At 38.5% G+C, this 26,400-nt stretch overlaps 1 protein-coding gene across 1 annotated transcript; it reads right to left on the bottom strand.

Moving 5' to 3' along the window:
* Positions 1-731: 731 nt before the first annotated feature.
* On the bottom strand, positions 732-26,400 carry LOC108275789 (cadherin-like protein 26). The gene is made up of 19 exons (XM_017486777.3): positions 26,240-26,400; positions 23,411-23,470; positions 23,194-23,289; positions 19,043-19,198; positions 18,681-18,828; positions 14,232-14,401; positions 12,621-12,749; positions 11,385-11,570; positions 10,901-11,178; positions 10,632-10,774; positions 9,642-9,872; positions 8,108-8,329; positions 7,124-7,248; positions 6,408-6,467; positions 3,897-3,956; positions 3,709-3,768; positions 2,820-2,864; positions 2,631-2,681; positions 732-1,596 (listed from the first exon to the last, which is right to left on the bottom strand). The coding sequence occupies exons 1-19, from the start codon at positions 26,312-26,314 to the stop codon at positions 1,381-1,383; spliced, it is 2,511 nt and encodes an 836-aa protein (XP_017342266.1). The 5' UTR covers positions 26,315-26,400; the 3' UTR covers positions 732-1,380.

Here is a 26,400-nt window from a genome sequence, read left to right as displayed (position 1 = left end):
AGGATCATCCTTAACAAAAGCCCATTTCTATGATGTTTGAACGTAATATGCCCAACTTATGGGTGGTATATAACGAGCGTGACAAACAGTGCTAGTTATTTTATTGACAATAATTAGGATAAAAATGTTTGTCTACATCTTTTCCAGGAAGAAACTAGACAAAAATGAAATAATAATTCACCTTTTCATTCAGGATATTCGATGAAATATAACAATATTCTTCTATCAGAACGGTACAATTAGACAAAAGTTAGTTGCTCCCACCTCTATATCTTTGTGCATTCACTGTGTCAAGAGCAACTATATGAGACATAATTAAGACAATCTATATGCTTGGCCACATGCCAAGTGAGAGGCACGGCATCTGCTAGATACTAGAGTTGTTAGCGTATTGTCTGTTTATTGCACTGACTAAAAATACAACTTAACATTATTCATTGAATGAATAGGTTAAAACTGCCAGATATTCATATCATTGTGGGGACATTTAGTCCCTACTAAGATATAAAATCATGCCCCATACACAAATTTCTTGAGCAAGGATTGCAGCATGTTTGCAGTAAAGCAACGTTTGAATTGGAAGTAACTTACGATCTGAACAATATTTTGCACATTTACATGCCACATAAGGAAATATCAGTGTTGAAATGATAGTGAGATGGATATTATTCCATTTATTACCAAACTTACACGAACAATTCTTGTTTATACAGTAATGAAATTCACTGAACCCACATCCAGCATTTTTTATTTAGCTTTTTTTCCTTTATCAACATTCAGGACATTACAAAAACAAATAAATGATGCTTTTTACACAACAGTTAGTTCTGCTCTATTCATTTGACTGGATGAGTCGTGTTCCAAGTGTAACCAAACTGGGACTTTTCACTGTGTGTGTCCCTCCCATATAAATTCAAATACTAGGAACAGTCTGAACGACTAAAACTGTTAGTACAATCCCATGCACATTCGCACACTAAGGACAATTCGGAAATGCCGATCAGACTACAGCGTATGACTATGGACTAGGCGAGGAAACCAGAGTACCCTGAGGAAACCCCCAAAGCATGGTGAGAACATCAAAACTCAGCGCAAACAGAGAGCAGAGGCAGGATTCGAACCCCCAACCCCGGAGTTGTGAGGCAAACATGCTAACCACAAAATCATTCTCCAGTATGCACATACTGGTGTCTTGATGTCTTTTTGTAAGCTTTATCTGTCTGAGGAGAAACTATTATTAAGTAAAGTGAAGTGTATAGTTGCACAAATCCAGTGCTTAGCCATGACGTATAATATTATGCACAAAACATCGAGACAGGAAAGAGGACAACCCAAAAAGTTGTAAGAGCCATTGAGAAAGTAAATAACATTCAAAAACAATTACAACTTAATGTTCTTCTCTTTTAACGCTTGTTGACAGATCTCTTCCAGTGCACTAAATTTTGGCCCCAAATTTTGCTGAAAAATCATCAGATCATCTCCATTGCTGCAGATGGAGAGCTTGTCCAGTGATGTGGTGTCGATGTTAGTCCCTTCAGAGCTGTAATCATGTGGTTGATATTCAGGGAAGTCCTCCTTCGAAAGTTTAGAGATCTTCTGCAGTAATGAATCATCAGGAGAAGAGATAATGAGATAAAAAATAGTTTCGAAAACGTTGAGAGATTTAGCAAAACACAGATTTGGCAAAAATTTACAAGAAAGATTGTCAGCATCTCAAAATTATGAGGGAAAAAAAAAGGAGAATGTTTGTTCTGTTTAATTATTGACTGTTTAAATAAAAGTTTTTCACATGTTTTCCACACATCACATGTTTCTCACAATCATGTGAAACACATGTGATCAAATCTGAAATATAGACCACTTTTCTGAAAGCAACAGAGAATACAATCAGAAAAGGAAAAAAAAATGTTATAATGAAATCAAACTAAATAAAATAATAAAGTAGGGAAATGATGGACTGGCAACAAGCTCACGTTTTCTATATCATTTATCATCTGATCAGATAAATACATATAATTTATTTTCCTTTCTACTGTTGCCTCTGACTTGCTCTGGTTTGTCATGCATTGCAGTAACAAATCTGTTCAGAAGATTTCAGCTCAAACCACCACATTAAATTTGGCCAGTTATTGTGTGTGTATATATGTATATATACACACCATACACATGGTATAATTCCTTTCTTACCTTATCTTCACATGTCTTAATTTAGTTCTGAACAATACAATTTGAAGATCTGCCAGTTTAATTAATGGTAGTAAAATTAATTTTAATATGAGGCAAAATGACAAGCTTAACATATTTTCATTGATGCTTTTTGCATTATGTTTTATTGTCATTGAATAATATGAAAGTGCAATTATTCCAGAACAATATAAAATAAAAAGTTTTATATAGTGACTTGAGTATTATAAGATTCTATCTGGGTTAAGAATGGATGGGATATACAGTCTTATAATCTTAAAGGATCATGGTATTTTATCTGGATTAGAGAATATGTATGGAATAATGACACCCTCTGACCAATCAGATTCAAGAACTCCTTGGTATCATTAAGAAGAAAAAAAAAAAAGAAATCACTATAGCTTCAATAAAGGATAGGTTTGTGTGAAAAGAGAGAAATACATTACCATTCCAAGGAGGTCTTCAATGTTAAAGCTGAAGGATCTGCTCAACCCACTCTGGAAAGTGCAAATACATATCAGAACACAGTGTGTAAAAAAAAAATGAACTGCTGAATTATAATAGCTACTGAATTAAACCTCTTTTTATTTGTAAATATTTTCAAATAATATTTAAAAGCCTCTAAAACAACTTACCCAAACAGTGTCATATGTACTATTCCTACTGTTTCTGGTCCAATTCTGATGGGATACAAAACAGGTGTTATAATGACCTTATTTTATTTTTGAAACTGTGGTTCAAATTATTCCACATTCCTAAATGGTAAATATAATCTCAATGGGAATTTCTGCCATTCAAGCCACTGCATCCAGACACCACTTTATAATTCAAAAGGTTTTTTTTTTTTTGTTGTCTAGTATCCAGTTGTCTTTGATGCACATTCAGTTGCTCTTCACAGTTGCTCAGACTGCACTCAATGTGTCTGAATTAGCTATACTATATAACCAAAAGGACACCCCACTCATGGACACCTGACCATCATACCCATAATGTGGTTCTTCCCCAAACCATTGCAACAAAGTTGGAAGCACACAATTGTATAGAACGTCTTTGTATGCTACAGCATTACAATTTCATTTCATTGGAACTAAGAAACCAAAACCTGTTCCAGCATGACAGTGCCCCTGTGCACAAAGTGAGGTCAGTGAACACATGGATTGCCAAGGTTGGTGTAGAAGAAGTCACGTGGCCTACACAGAGCCCTGACCTCAACCCCACTGAACACCTCTGGGAAAATTTGGAATGCCAACTGTGTGGACTTATCGCCCAACGTCGGTTCTTGACCTCAGTAATGCTCCACGTGCTCTAGTGGAAAGCCTTCTCAAAAAAATGGACGTTATTATAGCAGCAAAGGGGAACAAATCTGGAATGGGATGATCACATATGGTTGTGATGGTCAGGTGTCCACAAACTTTTGGCCAAATAGTTTATGACATACATGTCATACTCTCTGATTTACTCTGATTTACTCTCAAGCGCAAATGCAATCCTAGCGAAAACGTTATTAGTGTTAGTGAAACTCACCGTTCGGTAGATGTTCCTCAAGGATGCTGCATCTCTAAATCCACTGGATGCCTGTGTGTGCTATACAGGAGACAGCATAAAACCATTCAGAGAGTCTAACTGTATTCCTATATTATTACTTTTTCATGTAAAGTGTCACCAGTCTGTATTTCTGTAAGTGAAAAGTAACGCAAATATGCAGCACAAACCTGAATTGTTCCTGTCTTCAAGCTGCCTAAATGATTGGTGGGGTTCTGCTGAAATTCAAACTAAGAGGAGAAAGAAGGAAGAAGGATCATGTTAGAAAAAGGTTGTGTAGAGTAAAGATAAAGTAGGGTAAAGAAGGACATGGTACAGGAGAGAACAGGGTAAAGTTTGGTAGGATACAGTAGTGATGGGAAGGAAGGAAAGGTAAAAGTTGGATAATGTGTGGAATTGGACACACTCAGAAATAAAGGGATCAACCTGTACTTTTCCTAGTTGGTGGGGTGATACAATCAAGGTTACTTATGTACCTTGAATGTGTATGTTTCACCTGGAAACATAAATATAGATACATATACATAAATATAACGTACATGAATGGACCTTAAGGACCACAGATATACCGTAAAAGCTTTACTCTTGTAGGGCCCAGCAATCAGGCAGCCAGAAAACCCACAAAATAGAACTACAAAACCATGTCTCCTTTCAAAGAGAACTCAGCATTGCATGAGCTTCACACTATGCGAAGTGCCCTCGGGCACGACCGGAATCTGAAGTTTGTGTAAAATCAAACCTATTATTTGCCTGCTGTGGTGTCAGGTGACATGGTGACATTTACGTGGTGCTGGAGCTCGTGAAGCGAGTTCTCCTTCTGGTATGAACAGGGGGGAGCCAGTGCCTCATTTTTGTGGGAGTGGAGCATGTTGCAGCAGCCCTCGAGAGGGCTGACTGGGCTCACTGTGAAATATATATATATATATATAATTACAAAATAAAAAAGGTCGCAATGAAACCGCTCGGCTCTCACTTCTCAGACGAAGGGCGATGAGTGGAGCTTGCAAAGGAACTTCTCCCTTTAGTATGGATAGACAACCGACCTTCTCTGACTCCGAGGAGCCAGCGGGGGAGCCAATGAGAAGGAGAGTGCTCCCTCACACCGTAGAAAACTCCCCTTTTTCCCAGAAGTGCACCATGAAGTGTCACACTTATGGGGAAAGCCATGTTTATAATCCCGCAACGTCAGATTATTCAGCCATCATGAGGGGTAAACAGTATGGCTATTTTGCTATGCTAAAGGTCTAGGAGGCGCTTCATGTAAGGCTTGGAAATACGAAAGAGACTAAGCAACTGAGTGTAATACTTCGCAAAGACTAAGTGTTTGAACAGTCTCTTATGTGTGGTGTAATAGTTTGTGTAAATTGGATGCAGGACTTTGTGATTAGAATGAAGGTGTGTTCTGGGAATTGCGGTCCATGACGGACATGTTTGAAGGCTGCAGTGCAGGATTGGAATTGTAGTCACTGGTTTGATGTGATATAAAATAGCTAAACTTCCCTGACACATAATGGTGGAGAATGTGGGCAGCATAATCTAAAATAGCTCATTTACGTACACTCTATAAGCTATTTAAAGGTGCACCACATGCATGTTCCCAGGTAAAAGATACATGCTAAAGGTACAAAAGATGTACCCATGACGGTAGCACCTTAGCAACAAGGTTAAATATAGATTGGTACCCTAATTTTCTGAGAGTATAGGATTATAGTAAAGAAATGTAAAGAAGGATATGGTACAGGAGACAATAGCATAAGTTCTGGTAGAATACAATAGTGATTGTCTGGAAGGTCAAGGTAGTACAGGATGTGCGATGTATCATGTTTGGTACAGGAGAAATGATAAAGTGAGATGGATAGATGGGGTGGGGTTTAAAATGTCTTGGTAACTTGGTAGGATATGGTGAAGTAGGCAAGGTTGTGAGACAATCAGATAGAGCACTAATCGAGTACTGTAAGGAAGGAGGAAGGAAGCAGAAAGGGAGTATCTTCCAACACATTTTAGTGTTTCCCCTGCAGACAAAAGAGCTGATTCATCTAATCATCTAATTAACAGCTCTTGCCGAGTTGACATATTAGAGCAGGGAAATGCTAGAAGGTGAAGGACAGGGAGTACTCCAGGACTAGGGTTGGGAACCTGTGGCAAAGGATCATATAAAATCTGATAAATCTGATGGATTAGAGCAGGTTAGCAAAACAGACATAGAGCCAAATCTGTGCCCAAAATGTGTGACTTGTTTGATGAGTATGATCAAATAGTCGAACTCCAGTTGACTGAACAGCTAAATCACCCTGCCTCAATCCCATAGAAAACGTGTGTGAACAGGTGAAACACCAAAATAGGCAACCCAAACTCTAGCTGAATTGTGCACCTAGTTGATGAAAGATTGATAAATCTATAAAATAAGGTAAGCCTTACCTAACAGGATTGATATTGTAAATAAAACATCGGAAGATGTAGTAACATATTATTGGAAAAAAATATATATAACAGGATCATTTAAATTTTTTGCTCAAGGGTATTAGAAAAAAAAGTTTGTAGTAATAGGCTAGGATTAAGATAGCATATTGTACATTAAGGAAAGGTTAAAATGCAACAGGTTTGTTATTATAATTACAGTTATAATATGTTCATTTAAAGCATGCACATGCAATTAAAAATAGAAAATATGCAATACACACCTGGTCTGTCTTAAAAGGACAAATACTGCTATTTTGGCTCTGCATGAATTGTGGATCAGCCTGAAAGGAGAATGAAAAGAAACATAAAATACACCTGGATAAAGTAGGGGGGAAATGTTATTAGCTATGTGGGAAATTAATAGATTAGAAGAGAACAAAATATAGCAGGATATATTAAGGTTAGAGGTCATGGTAAGGTAGGATTGATTCAGTAGGACAGGGTAAGGTATAGAAGTACTGGGTGGTACAGTAGGGTAGACTTAAAATGACAGTGGGTTACCAAAGGATAAAGTTATTATAGAGTGGAGGAAACCAGGGAACACTGAACAAATCCACAAAGACACATCATTTGAACATAGTATGGTTTGCCTTAATTCCTCTACACCTGTATATTGTAATAACATACAGCCCTGCTATAGGGGGTCACACAGAAGAGAATGGGTTCCCTTTTGATTATGGTTCATCTCAGGAAGTTGTTCTGCTTTGCCGTTGTCTTTGTAAATGTATATTATTAAAAGCTCTATACAAATAAAAATGAATTAAATTAAATTAATGGGCTCCCTCTAAAGTCTCCAACGATCATTAATAGGTGTTGAGCAGCAGATGACTCGTGATGAGCTTGTGATGAGCTTGTCCTGCAATAACTCTACATGAATGGCATTAAAAGACAAGATGAAGTCCACAAATAGTAAAGTTTATCATCAGCATGTACTCACCTTGCACAATGAACCCCCTCCTTCATCATTGTATGCCATCAGGGTTTGGATTCCATCAATCTGCAAGTAGTGATTGTTTTTTTTTTTCTTTTCACACTTACAGAGGAAACAAAAGCAGAGCAGCACTGTGGGGAAATGGTAGAGTCTGTTAATTACCTGTTAATTAATATGCATTATTTAAGTATGTAATTATTGATGGCAAAAATGTTTAGATTGCAGGATTTTCATCAATGTCTAACGTAGTCTCAGTCTCTGTTTTCCCTGTTACGTTTATTAGACCTGTCCAAAATACTTCTTCTGGAGACTTTTCAGTATGCTTTAAAGCTTGACGACAACTTAAAATGAAAACGTTTTAAAAACAAAATTGTGCACAGTTTTACCTTAGGACCAAATGTAGTCAATCACCCAAAACATGCTTATTGTGTAGTTTCCTTCTTAAGTTTTGCACTAAAGCAAAAAAAAAAGTTTACAGCTAATAGTTTTGCAAAGTGCACGTCTAAGTAATTACACAGTCACCTCTTTGTGGACTTGTACAGCATCTCAAAACACATTTACCTACAGTAAGTGCTTTCTGACACTGTATAACAATGTGGTATACTTTAGAAGTGTTTCAGATAACAATGCAGTTTTAATTTGCTTCGTATACCATTTCAATTGGTTTGGTCAGTGCATGTAATCTTAAGAGCATTGTTATGGATACAGCGTGCACACAGCATGAGCCCTATATGTATGCAAAAAAGGAGCTTCGACCAGCATTTTTCTTGGAAATATTTCAGATAACATGGAAAGATTAACAGCGTCTGATGAGTCAACAATCGGTTTAAAGTCATTAAAAGACAACAATAATTTCTCACAAAGTAAAAATAGAATTTTTTTAGAAGTTAAAATACTGTATTTTTGAATGTTGATTCTGATTTTTAATTGCGACTGGATGTATTAGCAGACGTATTACTATAATTGTATTTTTTTTAAGGAAACACTCACAAGCCATCAAGAGCAGTGCTCCCAGTAGAATTCCGATAGCTGCTCCATGGAGGCTGGAGGATCGAGGTAGCAGGTCTTGACACACGTCTCCTTTCCCACAGTCACACACCAACACTTGAAAGTTGTTACGTGCTAGCACCCCCTGTTGGTCAGTAATCTTCAGTGGAACGGAGTACGTCCCGTAAGGCAGACTCGTCAGGCTAATCAGTGAGGTTTGGTACCCTGTGGCAAAACAGATATGCAGATGATTCGAAACAAAGAGGACATGCAGGTGAATAAACTGATGATCATGACATCAGGTAAATATAAAATCAAGAGAGTGAATGAGTGACAGTGTTATAAACATATTTTTGGAGCAACTGACTGGCATGGCATTATTTACATTTACATTTATGTTTACAGAATTCAGCAGATGCCCCTTATCAAAAGTGACTTTGTAGACTCTATTAAAAACATGACACCATGCTTGTTCACCTAGTCAGGGACTAAGGATACCCTCAAGCTAAAACCCTGATGGGGGAGGTTAGTACAACATGAAAAGAAAATGCACATATTAGGCCTGCGTGAAGTTGGCCCCCCCCACCAATGCCGCAAAGCGTCGGCAGAATAGTCTCAATCGTTCGTGTTCCGTTTGTGCTGATTTGTGAAGTAAAAATTTTTGTTTGTGCTGCTTCGGTTCTGGAGATATTAAAAGAATATTCATAGGTCATTCTGGGGTCACTCAGCCCCCCCCCCCCCCCCCCCCCCCCCCACATGCTCCAAATTCACCCCAAATAGTCTCAATCGTTTGTGCTGATAAAAGTTTTGTTTGTGCTGCTTTCATTTTTTAAATATTAGGCATCGAATTATGGTGCAGTGACATCACCAGCCCCCCACATGCTCCAAGTTCACTCCAAATAGTCTCAGTTGTAGCTTGGCAGTGCTGGGGCTTGAACTCCTGACCAGTAACGTAGAGCCTTTAACCACTGAGCCACCACTGCCCCAGGTTATGAAGGTTATGGTAGTATGACCCCTGTTTTGTGGACTATATCTCTAGGCTCTGTGATATGTAAGTACAGAGATTGGTGTAAGGCACATGATGGCAGTGAAACATCAATCAATCAATCAACCAATCAATCAGAGCGATATTTAAAGAATAAAGAAAATTGAGATAATTAGTCAGGCAGGAAGTCCAATATAGAGTAAAATTGAGGTAGCACAAGTAGGGTTGAGATGGAATGGGTGAAAAACACTAGCTAACTAAAAGGCTCATGTCTAGTAGACACATCACAGTTAGCTTTGTCCACATTTCAGAACTTAAGGAAGAACAGCAGAGAAAAAAATTCAACACTGAAAGATTCAACTACTGTTCAGCAGTCCTTTCTATAGAAGCAGTAATGTATTAGAATGTTAATATAAACATGTGATTTGCAGCTGTAGTACTAACAGAACCGCTGTTTTAGAAAATGAATCGAGCTAGCAGTCATAGTAATTTCCATTAACGGAAAACCACTGCCACGAATGTCCACATTTTACAGTTGTTCTCTCTACACACCTGAGCTCGGGTCAAGCTTCCACAGTCTCTTCAGCTCCTGATCTTCTTTGCCAAACGTGAAGGTGAAAGGTCCACTAAATGGAAAAGCATCTGCATCCTCTGCTGTGACTCTCACTCTGTCAGCCTTGTTCCCACACATCACTGAAGTGTTTAAGGTTAGATGAGGTGCATTATCATTCACATCTCCGAGAAGGACCACCAGCGTGCCTGTACCTGTGGCAGGAGGTTCCCCTGTGTCACAAAACAATGAGAGAAATATAGGGAGACTGAAAATTGGATTTAACCAATTGAACAGTTGGACACAACATAACTGGACATAATTGGAAATAATTGGACATAACCATAAAGATATGGTTTGTTTTAGATTACTCAGTGGTTTATAATAATTTACATAGCCATCATTATACATAAAGAATATAAGCATTAGAGAGGCATTAAAGTTGCTGAATGCTGAGTTTGCTCATCATGAAAACTAGCTCTTAAAGACTTTATACTTAGTACTATGTACTTTGTATCGTTTGAATTGTTAATGTATCGCATACTTAAAGTAGATGTACTGAGTGAGGAAGTGATGTCAGACACAGTGTATGTCTCAATATATTAATTAATGAATAAAAAAAAAAACATTTGAGAGTCGGGTGTTATAGGAAAAGAATCAATGGCAGGGTGGTGGAATGTGGCCCAATGCAAAGCAGAGTTAGTTTCACCATCCCGAAAGTTAGTATTTTCCTATAACATCATGTCCCCGACTGTTTTATTCCTCTTAAACCACAGCAGTTGATTAGCTCATGTTGCCACTTATGTTATAGCGACTTTAAAAACTTTAAACAGTTGTTCCCTCACTCTCCCTTGAAGTTAATAATAAAAAATACAACAATACTGTGGTATCAGTACATTATAACATATTCTTTCAGATTCAATTGAACTGCATTCCACCTACAGAATCCAATAGAATGTGAAGTGAAGAAAGTCTTTGATAGGAAATCATACCATCATCTATTGCATGCATCACAACAGTGTAAGTGCTGTTGTGGACATATGGAGACTCGCGGTCCATCTTCTTTACCAAGGTAACCTTGCATGTCTTTGGGTCTAGGGACAGCCACTTAGCTGGATCTTCTGCTAGCTCGTACCTTGAAGCAAAACAGTTCATCATACTTTTGTGTGGAAAATTAAGAAATTATAGCACTTGACATGCGTACATTTAGGGTTACCATTAAGGTTCATCTTAATCAATCAAAATTGCTTTTCACACATACCTGATGTTAACTGAATCCTCATCTGTTACTATGGGTGTGTACAACACTTCTCCTGGCTCTTCTTCCTCTATCTTGTAAATCTTCTGAATTTTATTCTGAAACTCGGGTGGGTCATTCACATCAATGACTTTGACGGCGACTTTAACTGTGTTGTTTTTCACGGTTCCAGACTCTGGACTGGGTTTAACTGGCTTTCCGTCGATGCATACAAATAAGGGCTCCTCATTCCCCACTCCTATTTCCAGCTCAACTGTAGTAGTTTTCTTATAATCCTTTCCCTGTGAAACAAGGAAATAAATATCCACATTAAATCTTTTTTTTTTCTCACAATATGTCTAGTTCTTATTAAATATAATATAGTGCTGAATCAAATACACAGAGCAAATACACTTAGTTGTCAATTACAAAATTGTTATATCTAATAAACTGGAAAATTCGTACTTGCATTTCTATTTCAATTCGATTGTGAATTTCTGAAATATACCTTGATGAGAGTCAGTACTCCTTCGTTGGTAACTGGGTCTGTCTCAATCTTATAGTTGCCCTCCTCATTACCCTTCAGAATAGTGAACACTGCTCTGGATGCTGGAGTGTTGGGAGTGTCCTGGTCTCGCACAGGGATCCTTAAAAGTTCCTTATTGGTTTCCACTTCTATAACCTGAGCATCGTACTGGACCAAGAGATATATGTTAATATAAATACAGCATAGTTTGCTTTACATATGTTTAACTATTTTAGTGGATGCTCCACAGAAATATATACTGGGCGTTTCCTTCTACAATAAATGCAAATAATTGTTAGCATTGGTAAATTCTTGTGGACTAAGAGGAACAAATCACTTTGGAACATAAAATGATAGGAAAAAAATTACTTTGTAAATTTAATTTTCTAATACTAATTAGAATATCGCCAATTTCCGATTTATAGCGGAATGTTGATGTGCGTGCACCTGTAGTCTTTGATAGGATGACCAAGTTAATAGTTATACCTACCAACTCCTGATAACTTAGTATATTAAAGGTTTTGGGAATGGAATGTAATTTCTCAAGGATGCCCGTTTTTGAGGAGCTCATTCAATTACACATCGAGTCTGAATATATCATATATATTATTTCTTAAATGTCATATTAATGACACCATATACAAGCAAGCGAGAACTTAAAGGAAAACCTGGTAGCCCTGTAATGCTGTCGGGATCATTTTTTAAAATTTATTTTTGCTTCAATTGTCTCAGGGAGCCATCAATGCAAAGCTCTTCTTACTGATCACTTTTATACTATAATGAAACATTTTTATCATGATGGGCTGAATGGAGTGTTCACTAAATAGTTTGATGAGGGTGAAAATGATGTAAATGGACAGTCACTTGCTCTCAACACAATTGAAAAGCAACAGCAGATTTTAGTGATGTGTTACACTCCTTCATTAACATTAACTGAGGGAAATTTTTTTTGAAAGAACACTGTTCATCATTCCAGTACAGTTCGACGGACTGCCAAGGATCATAGGATCCATGCCAAGGCATGCTGAATCTTTTCGGCGACTTGTTGTAGCTCCAATACACCTTACTAAGCCTCACCTGACTTATTTCATTCCTTGTGGCCTTTTGTACATGAATGTAATATAGCATTAAAAATTTGGGTAAATGTAAGACCAGTTCGTGGTAGTCGCACAGAACTAATTGTGTATTGCGTTGTATGGCAAGTTTGCAAATCCTTACCTTCGGTGCAGTGAACACAGGTGCATGAGTGTTGGAGTCAGTGATGCTGATAATAACAGTCGCAGTGGATGAAAGTGAAGGCGTTCCATGATCTCGTGCTTCAACAATCATTGTGTAAGTCCTTGCTTTCTAAATCATGTAAGATAACAGTAGGGCTGATAATAGTACTGTACAATAGAACAATCACAGGGTTATATTAACATGCTCGTTTTCACATGTCATAGTTTCTATAGTAACAACTTACATGGGGTATGGGGTAGGGATGTAACTAAATATGAATACATTATTTTGGATTAAACAGATAATGTGTTCTAAACACATACAAATACAGATAGGAATAGGTGGCTATATACAAACAGGGGTTTGCTCAAGTAGCCCAGCTTTACTGAGCTGCAAAAATAAATTCTGCCATATTTCTTTGCAAACTGCCATGAAATGCACTAAACAACAATATGTATTTTTATGCTTGTAAAAATATGAACTTGTTTGTTCATGTGTGTTTTTCATTAATAATAAAGAATGTTAATCTTAATATTAAAAGATCTCACTGTGTACCTGCTACATAGTAGATCCTGATGTGCATGTCTAGCAAATGTTTCTGAACTTATTATAATGTAACAAACCCAAAACTGAAGTATATCGGTTAAAATATTATTAGGGTGACAATAGTTGCCAAATGTAAACAGATCCCTGCTGTTTTGAAATCTTTTGAAAGACATATCTGATAGAACTGTAGAAGTTAAGAAGAAGAAGTTATGTTCTGCAAATTTCTATTTGTTACATTTTGTGAATGAAAAATTATTTCTTTTTCCAGCAGCCCTGTTTAAGTGTTTTCCAATGTTTCTACGGACAGAGTAGGGTTCACATTAAAAAATCCAGTCTAGACCATACCCACTCACACTTCAATCTCGAATACAGATACAAATATTTGGAGCACTACACAGATACTGATATAGATAGTATAATTGCTACACATGGACTTGTATGGCAAATAATTAACAAAGCACTGAGGCTTCATCATATCAGAAATTACACAGTTTTCTAACATCTATTCATGTTTGAGTCAAAGGTAAAGCTTCATTCAAGTCAAAATGAAAAAAATATATATATAAATGACAAAATGTCATCCATTAAGAAGTATAAAAATCTAAATCTTTGGCAAGTTGTCATTGTATAAGAGGACTAAAACACTTCAGGACGTGCTGTTTTAGGAAAATAATCAACATTAGTGTCACATCACACCATCCCAACATTGATTATATTTTCCTATAACAGCATGCACCCGAATGGTTTAGTCCTTACATAACACCCAAAAAAAAAAAAAACAAAAAAAAAAAAAAAGGATTCTGAAATCAGTTCTAAATTGAACATTTTAATGTTTAATTTAACATTTTAACATCTAAATTTAACAATTGTTAGTCTGTGCAGTGAAGCTCAAAAATGTGCTCTATTTAAAACAAGTTTGAGTCTTTTTACTTGATTAAACAAATCACCACAATATTCTGGGTGTAAAAACAATAAAGAATGTAATGTATGAGTAATAGAGGTGTTATACACTGATTCTATTTGTATTGAGAAGAACTCTTTAGATGTGTATGTGGTCATACTCACATCATAATCAAAGCATCCGGTGAAGGCAAGCTTTGTGATCTTGTTAGCAATGGATTTCAGGGAGATTTGTGGCAAAGCTGGAACCTGAGACATTATCCTCATGGATATGCGGGAATTGTCATTGCCATCCTCATCTCTGTCACTCACTTGCAGAGTTAAAGGAAGGTCACCTAATGCAGTAGGATTGGACAGCAATTAGGATGTGGAAATTTAGCAGTTGGGAGATTCACATAGTAACTGCAGATATAGGCCAGGTTTTTATTGGCTGGTAATGATGTATGTGCAGGATGGAGGCTGTGTATATCCTGAATTCATTTGTCTGCATGTCCCAAAAATTTCAGTACAACGAGATATGACATCATGTCTACAACAGACTACAACCAATAGCTGTGTCTAAAATCACATCATGCCAATATGTGACAACTTACTCAATTTCTCTATTTAAGGTTAGTGTTAGGTTATATTAGAAACTTGATGTAGCTTGCAAATCAAGTTGATGATCAGTTTAATCTAATGGGGTTAATCTACACACCAATAATATAAATTTGTCAACTTGTAGTATATTTAAGTGTAATTTTAATAACAATAGGAATAGTTTTAATAGGGTTTTAATATACATTAGAATTAGGGTCACTGGCTACAAAAGAATTTGAGAGCCAAAAATTAAAAATCACTGCTCTGTAAAGTTCAGAAATATTTTCTAGAAGATGCTTAGGTGATAAGCTCAGTCTTGAAAAACGTCTGGGTTATGCATGTAACCCTGTTCCCTGAGAAGGGAACAAGACTTTGCGTTAGCTGAACACTGTGGGAAGCACCCTCACACGTGGCCGGTATCTGAAGCTTGTGTAACAGCATTCCTATTTATAGGTCTGCCGTGATCAGGTGACATGGCAATTAAGCATGTCGCATGATATATAAACGACACCTGTGAACCATCAGCCTTTATTATCTGAAGCGAACACGTAATTCACAGGCATGCCGCAGTATGACAAAGATATGCAGCATCTCGTTCCCTTCTCAGGGAACAGGGTTACATGCGTAACCCAGATGTTCCCTTTCAAAGGGAACATCACGTTGCATTAGCTGAGTGCTATGGCAATGAGAATACCCACTAAGTTATACTGAGGGTATGGTCTGTTCAAAAAGACCCGAGCCCGTGGGTCACGGCAAGACACTCGAGCCTGGGTCAGAATGTATATTCAGGCTGTAAAATCGAATGACTGTGTGCTGCGTAGACCACCCTGCCACAGCACACACATCCTGTAAGGATGCCCATTTGGACAAAGCCTTCGAGGAGGTGACTCCCCTAGTGGAATGAGCCCTTATGCCCAGAGGCGTAGTGAGACTGCATGCCTCATAAGCGATAGAGATTGCTTCCACTATCCAATTAGAGATGCGCCACTTTGACACAGCATTACCTCTACTGTTGCCACCAAAGCAGACCAGCAGCTGCTCTGACTTACACCACTGGCCGGAATGGTGGACGTAAGTACAGAGAGCCCTTACTGGACACAGTCAGTGCAATTCCTCTTGTTCCAGTGTGAGGAACAGAGAAGGGCAGAAAGCCTGCAACACTACTGGCTTGGCAGCCGATGTAGGCACTTTAGGAATATAATCCTGGCCAATAAGGTGCTACTAGCAGCAGACGTAGACCTTCTCGGTGAACTCTCACTAGAACTTGTTGGAGCAGAGCTATAGGGGGGAAAGCATATAGATGTGACCTTGGCAACATGTGCACCATGGCGTCCAGCCCTAATGGTGCAGGAGGAGTGAGGGTGAACCACAGCGGGCAGTGTGTTGTCTCTTCAGAGGCGAACACATCCACTCCCGTTTGGTCAAACCTCCGCCATATGGACTCCACCACTTATGGATGGAGCCACCAATCCCTGGGCCTCAGCCCCTGCTTCAACAGGATGTCTGCCCCCACATTCCTGTTGTCCAGAATGTACATTGAACTCACTGACAAAACGTTGCATCTGCCCAGAGAAGAATTAGTTGTGCCTGCCTGAACAGGGGGCGTGCACATAATACCACCTGGAGGCCGATATATGAGATCATCGCTGTGTTGTCTGTAAACACATGGTGACCTCTCAATTGAGAAAGAAATAATTTCAGTGCTAGAAATAAGGCCCACATTTCTAGGCATTTTATATGCCACTCCAGAGACCATGAGCTGGACAGCTGTCTAAGACCACGCCCCAGCCCGTTAGGGAGATGACTGTCATTACCGTCTTGCACAAAGGAGACACCCCTAGATTGTGACCCAAGGCTAGAAACCAGGGACACTTTCAAATTCTCAGAGCACGTAGGCATTGCTGCGTGACACTGATTACTCTCAGAGGTTTCATCCTCAGACGAAACCCCCAACTTCTCAGTGACCACTGAAATGGTCTACTGTGCAATAGGCCCAATGGTATGACATTGACTGCTGCTGCCATAAGCTCCCACAGTCTCCCATAGAGACTGGAGAGGATGCCAAGATCCAGCTTTATGTTGCTCAATGTTGATAGGATTGATCCTATGCATGTTGGGGATACAAAATTCCATCATTGTAGTAGAATCCTTATAACCCCTAGAAAACTGCACTGGAGAAAGCATACTTTTCTGAGGTTCAACCTGAGCCCCAAGCTCTACATGTGGGCGAGAACAACATCTCGACGTTGAACTACCAGTTCCCTGGATCGTGCTAGAATTAACCAGTCATCCAGGTACTTTAGTACACGGATGCCCTGGAGTCATAATTGAGCCAGAATGACATCCAAGCACTTTGTGAAGGTGAGAGGGGATAAACCTAGCCTGAAGGGAGGTACCTGATCTTGGTTTGCATTGCCTCCAACGCAAACCCCAGGAACTTCTTGTGACTGGGCGATATTTCTATGTGTGTAGATCTATCATCACAAACTAGTCCTCAAACTGAATCTGTGGAATGATAAGTTTTGGTGTCAGCATCTTGAACCTGTATTTCCAAAGAATACAGTTCAGTTGAGCATATCTAAAATTGGCCGCATACTCCTCTATTTTTTGCGGAGCAGGAAATAACGGCTGTAAAAACCTCCTTCCCTCAGGGAACGGGTTACATGTTCTATGGCCCCTTTGTCCAAGAGGGATCTTACTTCCTGCACTAATGTAGAGCTCTGGTCTGTGCTGACTACTGTGGTGAGCACACCTCTGAACCGGGGGGGTCAAGCTCTGAACTGGACCTGGCAACCTTTTTCTATGGTAGACAGAATCCATGGAAACACATTTGGCAGTAGTTTCCATGCTGCCAGATGGTATTTTAGTGACGTTAACTTTTCCACATTCTATTGGAGGAAAAGCATCAGATTTTCATTGCCCTGTGACAGCCTGCTGACTAGAGAACACTGAAAACTTGGGACAGCCTTGGGTAGGGGTTACCCAGCCTTGGGTAGCCTGATATTTTGTTATGCACTTCTGGAAAAAAGGGGGAGTTTTCTGCTGTGTGAGGGATTTATTTTCACTGGGGAGAAAAAAAGCTCATCCAGACTTAGTCATCACTTCAAGCAGATCTTTATATGCTGTTCTCAGTTTGTAGCATACCCTTCTGGCTCCTTAGAGTCAGAGAGGAATTATTATTTTTTACTTTTGTGTGTGTTTTTTTTGTTTGTTTGTTTGTTTGTTTGTTTGTTTGTTTTGGGGGGGGGTTGTGTTTTTTTTTTTTTTTTTTTGACTTTCCATAATGGAAGGAGGAGTTGTGATGCGAGCTCCAAAATCCAGCAGAGAGAGCAAGAGGTAGAGCTCATCTCCGGGTCCTTTTCAAGATCTATACGAGTTCCTCAGGACCTGAGACGGCCCAGATCCGCAAGGCTCTGAAACCCAACTCGCTTCGGCTTCCGAGAAGAGAGCGAGTCGCGAGTGGAGCTGGTTATTGTAAGGCAATGCGCACAGTCAGACGTCTCAAGGACTGCTGTGGCGTGCTCCATCCCTAGACACTTCCCACAGAAAGTGTGCAGCCCTCCCCATGATGAAACAGGAGCAAAGTGTAACACACTTCCTGAATTCTCTCACTCACTTTTCTCTCTTGCTCATTCTTTTTTTCTTCTCTTTTTTTTTAAAGGGATAGAAAAGTCTAGATTTTTTGAGAGAGGAAATGAAGAGTCTTTTGTTTTCGTTACACAAACGACTGACATGCAGTCTCTCTGAAGATAATAAGGCTGACGGCGTGGTTCAGAGGTGGCATTTATATATAACGTAACGCGCTTAATTGCCACGTTATCTGATCATGGCAGGCCTATAAATAGGCATGATGTTACACAAGCTTCATCTACTGGTCATGCCCGAGAGCGCTTTCCAAAGCGTTCAGCTAACACAATGTGAAGCTCCCTTTGAAAGGGAACAGGCTTAATTTCTGCTTACAGATGTTTTGGGTAGAATATGTCTTTATTCAAAGTGTTTAACATGCAGACAAACAGCAATGTGGACAATCCTCACCTTCATTTTGGTTCTCTGGAACTTGTACACTGAAAACTTTAAGGTTGAACACAGGAGGATTATCATTCTTATCCTGTATGGCCACGTCGAAGGACAATGTTTTGTCAAGGGGTGCATTAGTTTTTGCATCGAACACATCAAACTCCACCTAGTTATAAACCACGTAATGAGACACATATGGCAATTTCATTTGCACGTTTAGGGTTTTATTTCCTAAAATAAACAGTAGAAGACTCAAATGGGTCATCTTCATTAACTTCCTAATCAATACACACAGAATGTAAATCTTGAAAATACATACAAAGAAAAAAATAATTATTAAAATATAAGCAAAAAGATCAAATGCATATTTAAGGACTCACATGTAAAATGGGATGTGTTTCTCGGTCTATTGGCTTGTACATGAAGACTTCACCAGTTCTTTCATTGATGCCTAATGCACCCTTTGGGTCTTTCGTCACCCCATGGCCACTTATGCTGAACCTGACGGAATAATCATCTTGCTTATCGTTGAACAACTGGGACCAAAAGAGTGAAAAGAAAGATTTGACAAGTTAATCCAATTAATCTTGCATTTTGTCAAAAGTCTGAAGCGCAAGGACAATTTCATTGGCTTTCATATACAGTGCCCTCCACTAATATTGACCCCCTTGGTAAATATGAGCAAAGAAGGCTTGTTTAACCTTTTGATATTTTGTTTGATATCATGGATATCAAACAATTGCAAACACAACATAGGTTTATCAAAACATATCTTTCTTAAATATAAGTGTGCAATAATTATTGGCACCTTTTTAGTCAATACTTTGTGATACCTCCCTTTGCCAAGATAACAGCACTGAGTCTCCTTTCTTGCCAATGGAAACTTTTGTTCTTTACTTAGATTTTAAGTTTCACTATTGAAAAAACTGGTTTAAAATGAACAAAGAAGTCCACACACTGAAAAAAATCTCAGTTAATATACTTTATTCAAATTTGTACATCGGTTCCATGTGATTGAATTGAGTTACATTAACATAATTTGTTTTCGTACATCAAACATGATGTGATCATATATTTTCAGTGCCCTGAATAAAATTAAATTTCATCTGAGCTGATCTGCCCACAAACACTACCTACTTTCAAGTGTTCTTTTAGTTTAGAGAGGTAAGAATTGCTGGCAGGTAGGGTGTTCATGATAATGTCCATGTAACGAGTGCAGAAAATAAAGAGCTGTTGACCAGCTACAGAAGTACAGTGTCCACTTTTCCTTCACACACAATGCAGAGCCAAAGGCCCATCACGTCGGACCGGTTACGTCCAAATAAATGTTTGTGTCCTCTAGCAACTCTGTATCGCCATTGTTCAGCCTTGTTTTTACAGGTTTGTGTGAGACAGTTACTAAATTCTTCCCTGGAAAATGCACCATTGAATAAGAGTACTTCATCAGTCTCATCCTGAAATGTTGAATTCTCAGAGGGAAGGAGTCCAATGATTGTGTTCTGAGGAGGCTGATGAGGTTAATCTTTTGAGGGGTTCACATGCCCACTTTAGACCTTTTCAACTTAAGCATAACACTGCTCTAGAGGAGTAAAAGATCATGAAGGTTATGCCACATTTCTCCACTTATTTTCCTATTTCTGCAATAAGACTGCTCTTAATCCAAATCATGAAGCATCTGTGGACACCTTGATAGCTTTTTTTTAGGATCATACATTGCTAACACAGGAGTAGATGAAAGCTCTTAACTCCCTAATTGCTTTGTCCTACTCTGTTTCCCAGACCCAGGAATTTTGCTTTGACAATAAACCTCTAAGCGGTTTGACTTTCAGAGTAAGTTGTGGGATAAATTTCCCCAATTGATTCACCATCCCCTGAAAACTTTGTACTTCACTAATATTTGAGGGTAGCTGCATTTTCCTCATAGCCTCAGTTTTCCCAGAGTCTGGCCTGATTCCATCAGCTGAGATGGTATGTCCAAGAAAGTGAATCTCGCTTTTTGACAGATCGCACTTATCCACGTTAAGTATCATTTGAGCATTCTGAATCTTTTGCAATAACATGTGCAAACATGCATCATGTTCATCCTGTCAATCCCCAGACAAGCACATCATTTATATAAGAAATGAGCCCCTACAGTCCTTCCGTAATATCTGAGACCATTCTGCATTGAAAATGTTCGGGAACTAAAGCAATGCCAAAAGGAAGGTGGTTAAAGAAGAATCTGCTAATGGATGTTATAAATGTTGTGAATTTTGCAGTGTCTGTTCATACAAGAATTTGCCAAACTCCACTTCAGCACTCCGCATTTTGAAGACAGCATGAGAGCACATGGCGGCCGAAGCACACACGGCTGGCGGCCAATGAGAAGAGCGGCTGCTCTTCACCCATCTTCAGAAGCCCTAAGAGTGCAAAAGGGTGCAGCCAACACAGAGGTGAGCAAGTTCTCCTGTCAAGATCACACTGACATGTCTTTTTTTTCCCTTTTCTTGTCTCCTGGGCATCTGTGTTCCACCCACTACACCTTAGTGGTGGAGAATGCGGGCATGAGCACAGACCCAACCCAGACCTCCAGCATGGATCCCATGCTATATCACATGCTGGAGACAAATATCCATTAGCAGGTGGTGACTCAGGAGCTGGCCCAGAGCCTCTGGGTCACCACACTGGCCCTCCTGCAGCTAAATAAACCCCGCTCCACTGCTGCCATCCCTCTCCTGGACCCCTGACAAGATGCTCAGCACCTGCTCACCAAGCTCAGTAGTGAAGATGATGTAGAGGCCTTCCTAGAAACGAGTCACCCTGCCAGAGGAGTGGGAAGAGCATGCCTGGGTCAACATGCTCACTCACACAACGAATTCCTGGTTCGCTTTGGCCTGTCTCTCACCAACATGGCAGCCAAGTTCCACAGATAGTCCTACCACCCTGGAGCCACCCCTCAAGCGCAAATGGACACCCTGCTCCATATCACTAAGAGGTGGCTTCAACGAGAATGGCACACTACCACCTCAATGCATCAATTTTTAAGAGCTCTGCTGCCTGTGGAACACAAGGCCATCTGGATGTGAGGATTTATTTATTTATTTATTTATTTATTTATTTATTTATTTATACACCTCCTCAGATATTGTGACCCTTATGCAAGACTTTCTGGTGGCACAGCAAAGGAGGGAGGAAGGTTGCCTCCATGAGCTCTGAGGCCTCAGAGAGTCAATTCATAAGCAGAGATCACCAGAGCCTGCAGTAATGCCAGAGATGACACAAAGTCTGCGGATGGAGCGCCCTACTCCAGCGATCTGGTGAGGCCCCATCCATCCATTGATCCTGATCCACTATGTGTGCCATGTCAGAAGCCCTGAATGCCAGTATATCAGGAAGGGGAGGACATAGAGAATTAGCTCAGTCATTTTGAGCATCTGGCAAGGACCTGGAGATGCCCAGAGGAGGAATGGTCATGTCGGTTGGTTCCGCACTCAACGAAAAAGCACTGAGGTCTGTCATCTATGGTAACCTGAAGGAGGCTCTGCTGGAAAAATTAGACATCTCGGCGGAGACTTACCATCAACGCTTTTGTCACCCATTAACAATGCTGGGAGAAACGCCGACTGAGATCTACCACCATCTCAAGCGACCCTACCTACGCTGGGTCAGACTGGAACAACATGCAAAGGAGGAGATTGGAGAAATCATTATCCTTGAACAGTTGCTTCGCGTGCTGCCCTATGTTGTCAGGACTTGGGTACAAGCGCATGAGCCAGCCGATGGTCTGTCAGCTGCCAGACTTGTGTCACAGTACCTGGATGCATTCTATTCTTCTGACTCCCTGGTCAGAAAACTTGCGAGGAGCTCCTGAGCGTGGCCGGTTTATGATGGAGTGATGTTGCTTCCACTTGCAGATAATGGCCCCAATGGTGCTTACTGGAGGATTCAGAAGTTTTGAAATACGTCTGTATTCGATTCCATCAATATGTTTTGCAACAATAAGGTTCTGAAGGTCTTGGGAGAACTCTTTGCTTTTACCCATCATGATATGTTTCTTGTGTGACACCTTGGTAATGAAAAGCCTTTATGTAGACCATAAATTTTCTAACCCAGCTGATTTTAAGTTGCACAGATAGGGGGTATAATTAGTTACAGATTTCAGTTGGTTCCTTACCTTACCTTGCCTTGGAGAACTGCTTTTTCTTAGTGTGTTCAATACTTTTTTCCTGTGTCATTCCACTTTATTACACATAACTTTATTTATGGACTTTAACGTTGTGAATTCTTTATATTTCTGGATTACTTGAGTTAATACTGATGTCTGATGAAAACTTTCATGTGAATTGCCTCATTGGAAATATATTTATTGAAAAAAATGTCAATACTTATTTCCCTCACTGTATATATATATATATATATATATATATATATATATATATATATATATATATATATATATATAAAATAAACTGTAAATAAACATCACTGCACCAACATGCTATTGTGGCTCAGCCATCATTTCTTGTGCAGAGAGCCTTATCAAAAGTAATACCTCTGTAATTTTTTTAGGAAAAGGTCCAGGACTTTCCTCCTCCAGTTCAATAGTAGTCAGCACCCATCTCCTCTTGGATCGAATGAGCACTCGTTCCTTAGAACAAAAAAGTCATAATATAATGGTCAAAGTATAATAATTTTTTTTTCATTGTATTCACTTTCATGTGTTAGTGTAAGCACTTTGTATGAAAAAAAAAAAAATAATAAATACATACACTTGTCTCTTTATTGGTCTTCTCATGAATTCTCAGTTCGTGTGAACTCTCAGCCCACAGCTGAAAACACACAACACAATGAACAGAAGAATTAGCAAAACCTGTAAGTGCAATAAAAGACTAAAACAAATGTAAACTAGATCAAAATTTTATTTTCTAAAAAGAGGACAGAATAATAATATTCAAAATCAGCATCATTAATTTGCCCCATCCCCCACAGAAAATTCTTTATATTTTTGTAATTTTTTTAAAATGGCTGAACCTTTGGGGCGGGGCTGCAGTACCATGTACTTATTATTGTATTATTATAATTATTATAATTATTATAATTATTATAATTATTATTATTATTATTATTGTTATTATTATTATTATTATTATAGGCCAAGCACCGAAAGTCTGTAGGCACCTATTGTAATCGTTAGTGTTAAAAAGTTTTGAAATTTGGCACATTAATACTACAGGCCACAAGTAACGCCCACACCAAAAATAGCTCACACGATCCCATAGGTGACACTACAGGCCACACCTAAAGTCTACATGATTTTCCCTATGCCCCATAAGTCCAAAATGTCTGAAAATTGGTAGACATGCCTTATTTCTCATGGGGAACTAAAAAAGCTATTAGGTCCCATAAAGCCTGCCATGATAGATTTTCCAGTACGTAGAAAATTTGTCCAAACCTACAAAAATCTTCTCCTCATGAACCATAGGTCCAATTGACTTGAACTGTGGTATATCTGTGTGGGATACTTGTCTTTCTTTAATTCTTTCTAGTCTTTCAATAGGGTGATAGGCAATTAGGAATCAAATAACAATTGGCTTAACTATTTACATATTAGTGAATTGATAACTGTTGCACATATTTTTTTGTGTCCATAAATCAATGGAACATAACATATGGACTTGCTAGACTCTAATGCTAGAATATGGCATTAGCAATCACAATATTATCTTCTGTACAAGGAAACAAAATAAATTAAAATTTAGTAATCATAAAACAGTATGGTCTAGATCATTAAAAAATATAGCTTTGAAGTATTTAAAGATCAATTTAAGAGAGTTAAATGGAATGACATTTGTAATACCTCAATAGTTGATGATGTTTGGACACATTTAAAAGTTTTATTTCTTAAAGTATTAGATGGAATTGTCCCCCTTAGATAAGTACGAGTGAAACAAATATCGAGTCCTTGGATGAATCAGGAAATAATGGAATAATTAAAAAGCAGGATTAAGGCTCTTTCAACTTACAGGAGAACTAAGAAAAGAGGAGACTGAGAGAGTTCAAAGGGTAGAAATTGATGGGATTCTCTCTGAGGAAATAATTATTAATAATTGAGTTTCTCATGGAAGTGTCCCCTTTTATTCCACCGCTACATAAATGATATGCAAGCAGTTTGTGACTGTAGTTTGTTTTTTAAGTGCTTTACTAGTTTCAAGGATGTCAGATAAATATAAGTGATATTAGGTGAGGAGATATGTATGGTAAGAGACTGGCTCTCTGAAAATAAACTCTTATTGCATTTAGGTAAAACGAAATCCATATGATTTGGGTCTAAAAGTAAACTGAACAAGGTTCCTAACATGTCTATCAAGGTAGGGGATTGTATAATATCAAGCAGAACCACTGTTAATTATCTTGTATGTGTCCTGGATTTAAGTGGTGCTAGAAAGGATATGAAAACTTTAGGTAGCATTAATGTTAGGACAAAATTTCTTGCTAGATAAGTTCGTTTTCTGGATAAACAAAATGTAAAATTACTTGCATCGTGTTTAGTGCAATGTCATTTTGAGAAGGCATGCATTTTATGGATGTCGGATCTGTCTCATGTATGGTTGGATAAGTTACAGAAATCTCAAAATAAATTGATAAGGTCGGTTTTAGGTTTTAGGAGATTTACACATGTTGATGTTACCTTGATTGGTTACCTATAGAAAGCAGAGTAGTATATTTTATACAAAAAGTGGTACACAAGATAAAAGAGCTCCTACATGTTTTAATACATATTTCTCTAGGGTAAGTGAGAGACATTTTTATAATACTAGACAAAGTGTCATGGATATTACATTATATCGTTTTACAACTATGTATGGTCATAGGTCTTTCAAATACTCAGGGGAATCAAGTGTGCAATAAGTTGCCTTTGGATATTAAAAGTATTTCAAATATGGTTGGTTTTAGTTCGAAACTCAAAAGTTGGTAATTAGACAGTGAAGAATCTGTAAAAAAATTGTGATTGTAAATTTTGCAAATGTGGAAATTTATTGTAGCTTTGCATTTTAGTAAGCAATACCAAAGTAACCTGTCGCTAGGAGTGAAGTTTGTTCTTTACATCAAGGACCGCAATGGAAACAAGTTTTTTTTTTTTTAATTTATTGTGCTATCCTTGACAAATGAGTCTATTTCACTATTTTTTTGATTAATAAATCAAATCAAATTAAATTAAAATGTAAGTTAAACCCAGACTACAGCAAGTACACATTTTCTAGCACAGCAAGCAGACCTGGTGTGTGCAGACATCTGTAAATTTTTAGGAGCAAACTAGGAACTGATGAGAGCATAAAACCCCTCAAAGCAAAGACTTGTAGAGACAAAACTCTCAAGCCATAATCAGTGTGTTGAAAAAAAAACAGCTGTAAGCATTGCTCTAATCACACCCTCTCTAATAGCGTAAAAAATATGTGTGTGTATGTGTGTGGTGTTACATATTGTGTACATATTTTGAATGTAGTCAAAAATAATATAAATTATATTCCTCCCAGCCTCTGGCTTATGCAAAACAAACTACACGACATTTAGCCTTGTACAGAAATATTTATACTCACAGCCAGAAGAAACAGCAAAACAGTGGTTTTCCTCATCCTGAATCTTGTACAGGAAGCTGTCCTAATGTTCCACATACCATCTGTACAGTTTCTCTCTCTCTTTATGTGTTTCTGTGTGTGTGTGTGTGTGTGTGTGTGTGTGTGTGTGTGTGTGTGTGTGT

Source organism: Ictalurus punctatus, chromosome 15, assembly GCF_001660625.3.
Source record: "Ictalurus punctatus breed USDA103 chromosome 15, Coco_2.0, whole genome shotgun sequence".
NCBI classification, from domain to species: domain Eukaryota; kingdom Metazoa; phylum Chordata; class Actinopteri; order Siluriformes; family Ictaluridae; genus Ictalurus; species Ictalurus punctatus.
The sequence above is the reverse complement of the archived record's forward strand: the minus strand, read 5'-3'. Positions and strand labels throughout refer to the sequence as shown.

Bases quoted from the DNA above. Each gene is read 5' to 3' on its own strand.
- LOC108275789 (XM_017486777.3), bottom strand. From the start codon at position 26,314: ATGTGGAACATTAGGACAGCTTCCTGTACAAGATTCAGGATGAGGAAA. The intron at 14,402-18,680 runs GTGAGGATTGTC...CTACTGCATTAG, and splicing joins TCCAGAGAACCAAAATGAAG to GTGACCTTCCTTTAACTCTG. The intron at 8,330-9,641 runs GTGTGTAGAGAG...GTTTTGCCACAG, and splicing joins GAAGCTTGACCCGAGCTCAG to GGTACCAAACCTCACTGATT.